Source organism: Chrysochloris asiatica, unplaced genomic scaffold, assembly GCF_000296735.1.
Source record: "Chrysochloris asiatica unplaced genomic scaffold, ChrAsi1.0 scaffold00193, whole genome shotgun sequence".
NCBI lineage: Eukaryota > Metazoa > Chordata > Mammalia > Afrosoricida > Chrysochloridae > Chrysochloris > Chrysochloris asiatica.
The window spans coordinates 5,464,731-5,472,637 of record NW_006408711.1 but is presented as its reverse complement, the minus strand read 5'-3'; the positions used below and the strand labels follow the sequence as shown (position 1 = coordinate 5,472,637).

The window sequence follows — 7,907 nt, the reverse complement described above, 5'->3', positions numbered from 1 at the left end:
TGAACCACAGACTTTGTGATTTAAACCAACCTTGTGGTACCTTCTATAATGGGTGAATGCTGACCAATTATTTATGGTGTAGTGGCACTGTGTATCACTTCCATCTAGATGCTTCCTATATTGTTCAATATTTTGGCCATGGTGGTTGTATGTCATGGAGTTGGTTCTGACTCATAGTGACCCTGTGTAGGGTTTTCCATTATCAAAAAGGACATACCAAGATCAGTCATGAAGTATAACACTGTCTTTCAGTGATGAAGAAATTGAAGAATCTTACCATCTTCTTCAGTGTGAAATTGATCAATCATGCAATCAAGATGTATTGACAATTACTGGTGATTGGAAAGCAAAGGATTTAACCAAAGAGGAGGGATCTCTAGTTGGAAAATATGGCCTTGGTGATAGAAACACTGCTGGAGAATGCAAGATAGAATTTCTCAAGACCAATGACTACTGCAAATACCTCTTTTAAACATCATGAAAGACAAAGCTGGTCCTATATAGATGACATACATAGAAGTCAAATTGACTACAACTATGGGAAGAGACCATGGAAAAGCTTCATACCATCAGTTAAAAGAGGGCCGGGGCAGACTATGGAACAGATTATTAATTGCTCATATACAGGGTCAGGCTGAAGCTCTTCAAACAGAAAAGGGGACAACCAAATGCTTTAAAATGAGGAAAGGTATGTGCCAGGGTTGTATTCTTTCACCATGCTTATTCAATCTATATGCTGAGCAAATAATATGTGAAGCTGGATTATATGAAGAAAACATGGCATCAGTATTGGAGGAAGACTCATTAACAAGCTGTGATATGTAGATGATACAACCTTGCTTGCTGAAAGTGCAGAGGACTTAAAATACTGACGAAGCTCAAAGGCCACAGCCTTCAGTATGGTTTGGACTTCTATGTAACAAAACCAAAAATCCTCACCACTGGACCAATAAACAACATCCATACAAATGGAGAAAATAATTGAAGTTGTCAGTGACTTCATTTTGCTGTGATCGACAATCAACACTCATTGAAACAGCAGTCAAGAAATGAAATGATGTATTGCATAAGGTAAATCTTCTGCACAAGACATTTTTAAAGTGTTGAAGAGCAAAGATGTTAGTTTGAGAACTAAGGTACACATGACTCAAGGCATGGTATTTTCAATAAACTTATATGTATGCAAAAATTGGACAGCGAATAAGTAAGACTGTAGAATAATTGATGCATTTGAGTATGGTGTTGGAGGAGAATTTAAAAGAGCCATGGACTGCTAAAAGAACAAACAAAACTGTGTTGGAAGAAGTACAACCAGAATAGAGTGCTCCTTGGAAGCCAGGATGGCCAAACTTTGTCTCTCATACTTCAGACATATTAGCTGGAAGGACCAGTCACTTGAGAAGGATATCATGTTTGGTAAAGTGGAGGGTCAGAGAGAAAGAGGGAGACCCCAAATGAGACAGATTGGCACAGTGATGGCAGTGATAGACTCAGATGCAGCAATGATTGTGAGGTTGGCCCAGGACTGGGCAATGTTTTGTTCTGTTGTGCATAGGGTCACTATGAGTCAGTACCAACTTGATGACACATAACAACAACATAATAAGCTTTTCCGAGGCTTTAAATCTTTATGGGAGCAGACAACCTCATCTTTCTCCTGCACAACAGCTGGCAGTTTGGGCCACAGAATCCTTCAATAGTGCAATTGAGACTTGAATTTTTTTCTTCAATTTGATATTTGCCAAGTGTGTTCCCTCCTTTCGGTTTTCTAATTCTAGGTGTTTGTGCACATATCATTATAATAATTATTTGCCTTTTCAAGCCTCTTTGAAATATTTTCATCCTTTTACTTCATCTTTTCTTCCTTTCGTTTTAGATATTCTACATTCAAAGCAAGTTTTAGAGTTCTTTTTGACATCAATTTTGGTCTTTTGTCTTTCCTGTTCTCTTTATAACCTTTTGTTTCTTTCATGTATGTCTTTGATGTTATCCCATAACTCCTCAGGTCTTCAGCTGTAGGTGTTCAATGCATCAAATCTATTTTTGAGATGGTCTTTAAATTCCAGTGGAATATACTCAAGATTGTATGTTGGTTTTGTGTATTCATTTTCATGTTGGTAGAATGAACTTGAACTCATATATGAGCAACTGATAGTCTATTCTGAAGTCAGTTCCCAGCTTTCTTCTGACTGATGATATTGAGCTTCTCCATTATCTCTTTTCATAGATGTAATTGATTTGACTCCTATATATTCTATCTGGTCATGTCCACATCTCAAGTCACCATTTATGTTTCTGAAAAAAAAAGGTTTTTGTTTTGTTTAAGTGCCGTGGAGTTAGTTCTGACTCATAATAACCCTGTAAAGGGTTTCCAAGAGGTGACTGGTGGGTTTGAACTGCTGACCTTGTAGCTTGCAATCTAGTGCCTATCCTACAGTGTCCTTTGGAGTGAATACATCATTGCAAAAATTCTACCATATGATCTCTGAAACCCTTTCTATCACTAATGCCATATTTTCCATCTATGGATCTTTCTACTTTGTTTCCAACTTTCATATTTCAATAAGCATTAATTATCAGTGCATCTTGATTATATGTTTGATCCATTTAGACTTCAGAATTTTGTAAAAGTCTTCAATTTCCATGTCATTATCATTAGTAGTACGGTAGCGTGGCAACAATAAATAGTGAGGTTGGCCCAGGATCGGGCAGTGTTTCATTCTGCTGTGCATAAGGTTGTTATGAGTCGGTACCGACTAGATGGCACCTAACAACAACAACAACAACATTAATAGTTGGTTTGTAAATTTGAGATAATCATATAAACTTGTCTTCCTTGTATGTGTATTACCCTTTCATTGACTTCAGGACAGATCTTGAAATGCTATTTATGATGATAAAGTGATGCTACTCCTCTTAAATTTCTTATTTCCAGTGTAGTATACCACACGAGTATCCAATTTAAAATGGCCAATATTTATCCATTTCAGCTCATTAATGCCCAGGATATTAATTTTTTGCATTAATTTTTGCAAAAAAAATGTTTTGCATTAATTTTTGCAAAAATTTTTGCAAAATTTTTGATGACTTTCAATTTTCCTAGGTTCATACTTCAAACATTGCATGTTATGATTATTAATAGATATTTTTGGCTGTTTCTTTTCATTTTGAATCATAGCACATCAGCAAATGAAGGTCCCAAAAGCTTGCCGGCATTCATGCCAGTTAGGTTGACTCTACTTTGACGATGCAACTCTTCCCCAGTTTTATCCTGAGTATCTTCCAATCTGAGTGATATATCTTCTGGTAGTATATCAATGTTCAACTGCTATTCAAAAAATTATCAGTGGCTAATAGATCAGTTTTGGAAGAAGTGCAGCCAGAGTGCTTCTTGGAGGCCAAGATGGCCAAAGTTTGTCTCTCATACTTTGGACATATTGTCAGAAGGGACCAGTCGCTAGAGAAGGATATCATGTTTGGTAAGATGGAGCATCAGAGAAAAAGAGGAAGATTCCCAATGAGTTGATACTGTGGGCATATGAAATACCAGTGGCATATCATCACACGTCTCAACAAATGCAAGTGATCACAGTACTTTAGTTTCTAAAGTATTTTGTATGCTTGAGTGTCTTTGTGGCTTTATAATTACCTTTGATGATTATCCTGGGAAGAGTCAGAGGTCAGATTCGTGCTTATTTCATAGCACTCTTTATGTGGTGCTGTAGGATCAGCACTGGACTGTGAACCACAAAGCTGGCTATTCAAATTCACCAGCAACTTCTGGGAAACCCTATACCAGGTCACTATGAGTAGGCATTGACTTGACGGCATTTAATCACATAGTTCAAAATATCTTTATTTTAAAGTTTTTATTGTGAATTTGGTGATAGTTTACATGGGAGAACACTAGCTTTACACTCATCCTATCATATTTTGTTTCATTGCAATGATTACAATCCCCTCCATGCATCATCATTCAACAAATAATATCTTATAGTTTATTATTACTCTAACTTTCTAGAAACATACATATTTTAAACAATATTATTTATTCATATTTCTCAATAGATGCTACTTACATATCCCTACCAATAAGTTGACCATTTTTGTCTTGTTATAGAGATGACAAATTCTTGGGCGTTCACAAATTCCAGTACCATAAAAGGCACAAGACATTTCTCCTGCCTTTTTAATAAGTAATGGTCCAGGAATAGTTCCTGTGAGAAATGCAACAATTGTGAATTCTTCATGAAAACACTATAGCTCATAATTAGAATAATTTTTTGTGTTAAAATTAGGCTTACAGGTCTATGTGTGTGGAATGTATGCTGTTGTTGTTGTTAGTTGCAGTTGAGTAATTTATGACTTATGGTGACAACATGTGTGCTGAGTGCCACTTTTCCATACCGTTTCCTTTAATGGGGGTGGGGGTAGAAGTAAGTGGTTAGGGTTAAGGTTGGAACTATGGCTAGTTCTAGGCTAGGCCTAGGGTTTTGTGTAGAGTTAGGGTTATGGTTAGGACTAAGGTATTAGGGTTAGGGGGTAAGGCCTGGTCTAGTTTTAGTATTACAGTTAGGTCTATTTTTTATTTGTTGTTGTTGTGAAGTGCCATCGAGTTGGTTCCGACCCATAGCGACCCTGTACAGGGTTTCCAAGGGTGTAAGTCTTTACGGGAGTAGAAAGCCTCATCTTTCTCCCGCGGAGCGGCTGGTAGTTTCGAACTGCTGACCTTAAGGTTCGCAGCCCGATTCGTAACCACTACACTACCAGAGTTAATTTAGTTATTTTTATTCCTGACATCTATTTAATTTTCTCCTCATTTGGAAGTTCTTAACTACACTATTCCATGTTTTAACATAGAATTTATAGGGTGTTTTGGTGTTGCAAACTGATAACTCTGGTTATTTATTTTCAATCTTGTGGATTTATTTTAAATTGGCTACTTTTCTGTCTGGAGTCCCCGTGTGGTGCTGTGGTTCAAGCTTACCAGCTGCTCCAGGATTACTATGGGTTGGAATTGACTCGACAGCACTTAACAACAACAACAACTCCTCTATCTGGGTTGAATTCTAGGTAATTCTGTCATATATGTTAATCTCAGGTTGTTGTTTGCTGTTGTTTTCTGTCCAAAGAGATCCCTATAGTATTTTTTTGTAAGACTAGTCTGATTTTTACATATTCTTTTAATTTATGTTTAGCTGTAAGTGTCTTTTTTTACCATCATATTTAAGGGACAGTTTTGCTGGATATATGATTCTTGGTTTACAGTTTTTTTTTTCTTTCACAGTTTTATATATGTCACACCATTGTCTTCTTGCCTGCTTTGTTTCTGGGGAGATAGCAGAGCCTTTTCTTAGCAGCTCTCCTTTGTAGGTACCTTATTTAATTTTCCTGAGCTACTCTCAAGGTCCTTTGTTTTGTCTTTGTTTTGATTATAATATGTTTTGGTGAATTTCTTTTGGAGTCTGTGCTGTTTGGAATTCATTCCATTTCTTGAAAACATATCCTGTCATCTTCATAATATTAGGAAAATTTTCCTCCAACAATTCTTTGACAATTTTCATCTCTTGCTGTTCTGGAATCCCAGCTGTATGCAAGTTATTCTTCTTGATAGGGTCCCACATAATTCTTAGACTTTCTTCAGATTTTTTGTTTCTTTATCAGAGGAATATTGAGAGGTTTTTTTCAAGCTCACCAATTCAGTTTTTCACTGATTCTTTTCTACTTCCCTGTCCTTTCAATGTACTATCAATGTACATAAATCTTAACTTTCAATGTCCTTTCAATGTACATAAATCTTAACTTTTATCATCTGGATTTCTACTTCTATTTGTATGATCTGCAATTTTTCATTTATTTTGTCAGTTTGTTCTTGTAATTTTTTTCTGGATTCTTCTAAGAGTTTTTTCTGCGTTTTTTCTTGCATTCATCAGTAACATTCTCAATCATTCTTTCAATCAGTTAAAGGTACCTAAATATCATTCTTTTAAATTCTTATTAGGTAGTTCCAATACCAGGCTTTTGTATTATATTTTCTGACTATATATGAGGGTGAGTCAAAATTAACTGCACTCTGGTTGTATAATTTATTTTAATCAACTTTCAGAAAAGACAAATACTCAGTTTTTTGACATAATTACCTTGCTTTTCAATACACTTTGCCCATCTGTCAAGAATCTTTCATATTCCCTTATTAAACCATGCTTTGGACTGAGCTGCAAGCCATGAATGTACCACTGTCTTCACTTCTTCATCAGAAGTGAATCTTTGTCCTTGGGCTGTTTTCAGGGGACCAAACAGGTGAAAATCTGATGGAGCAAGGTCATGACTATAGGGAGGATGCTTTAGCACCTCAAAATGAAGTTTTTACAGAGTGTCAAGAGTGTGGACAGAGATATGTGGATGAGAACTGTCATGCAAGATTACAATACCCTTGGATAGTAGTCCTCTTTGTTTAATCTAAAGTTTTGGCTCCAGATCTTCAGTGAGCATCTTACTATAATGAGCATTGTTGATTATTGAACCTTTCTCTTGATATTTTCCCTTGAGAATCCCAGAACATTACAAGCATCAATATTCCAGCTGATGGTTAACTTTTGAACTTTTTCTTGGTTGGTCATTGAGGATGTTTCTATTCCATACTCTGCCATTTGCTCTCAGGCTTATAGAGGATGAATCCATATCTGGACACCAGTAACAATTTTTTTTTAAAGAAACTTTTACCTTCTTTTGAGTATCATTGTCAGATGTCCAAACCCTTCTGTTTATGCTGTCCTGTGAGTTGTTTCAGTATCCATCTTGTACAAACTTTTTGAAACCCAAGTGCATTGTGGATTATTTCATAGGCAGAGCCATGGTTGATTTGCTAATGATTTTCCACATAATCCACTGTCACTCATCTATTCGACAGAATCATTTCATGTGCATGCTCGATGTTGTCATCAGCCATGGATGTGGACAGGCAATTTAATATAAGCAGAATGCTGATAACTTTTGACTCACCCTCATATTTTGGTCTCTTGTTGATCCTTTCTGTCTTGTTTCTTCATATAAGTTAAAACTGTCTTTTGTCTCCAAGATATTGTGGTATTATTATATCTATGTTTTATTTATGATCATATGCTGATATGTTCTTAGGCACTCACCATCTGTCTTATGGTGGGTATCATAGAGACTAGAAGTGTATACCCCACTCCCTGGTTGGTCTTTGTATAACATAGTTCAGTGCATGTCTGTCTGATGTTGGTTGTTATTTATCATTGTTAATTATCAGAAATGGGTAATGGCACTTCCCCACTTCATGAAACTACAAGTACCCATGGATGTATAGGTACAATTTCTATGTCTCTTAAGTAGACAACAGCAATAAACAATCTATTGAGGCAAAACTCAAGAGCCTCTAGACCAGTGGATGTGGTATGATCAGTGCCTGACCCTAGGCAGAGAAGAGGCTATGTGGGAGGCAGTGTCACTTGTTCTGAGGTGGCAAAGAAAGGGAACTGGCCATGTTCCTCCCTGCCAGGAGGCCACAGGGAGCAAGGCAGAACTGCATCTCTCTCCCTGCCAGCCCCCAGAACATGTTCTGTGCCTCCACACTGCTGTAAAAGCTCAAAACAGTCATATTGCAGCCAAGCCAGCTGACAACTGACCTGTCCCTCTCTTATCTCTCCTCTCCTGCTCAGTTTCCTCTCCCTGTCTGCACTCGATCTACCTAAGATGCTTAGGGTTCCAGAATTACCACCTGTATCTGTTTCACTTTGTTTCCTTTGTCGTTGTTGCAGAGGGTCTGCACAGTGCACTTGCCTACTCCTCTATCTTGCTCTTGCCATCTTGAAAACAAGTTTTCAAGGGTGTGACCTTTGAAATTAGATCACCAGGTTTTGTTTTTTGTTTTTTAAGACACCATG

The 7,907-nt window shown here is 37.0% G+C and overlaps 1 protein-coding gene across 1 annotated transcript in view; it reads right to left on the bottom strand.

Annotated features, from left to right (window-relative positions):
* Window positions 1–4,071: 4,071 nt before the first annotated feature.
* SLCO6A1 (solute carrier organic anion transporter family, member 6A1) overlaps window positions 4,072–7,907 on the bottom strand; it is a 179,856-nt gene continuing 176,020 nt past the window's right edge. The window contains exon 13 of the mRNA XM_006872318.1: window positions 4,072–4,217. Coding sequence (XP_006872380.1) covers window positions 4,072–4,217 — 146 coding nt within the window. The remainder of the gene's footprint in view (window positions 4,218–7,907) is intronic.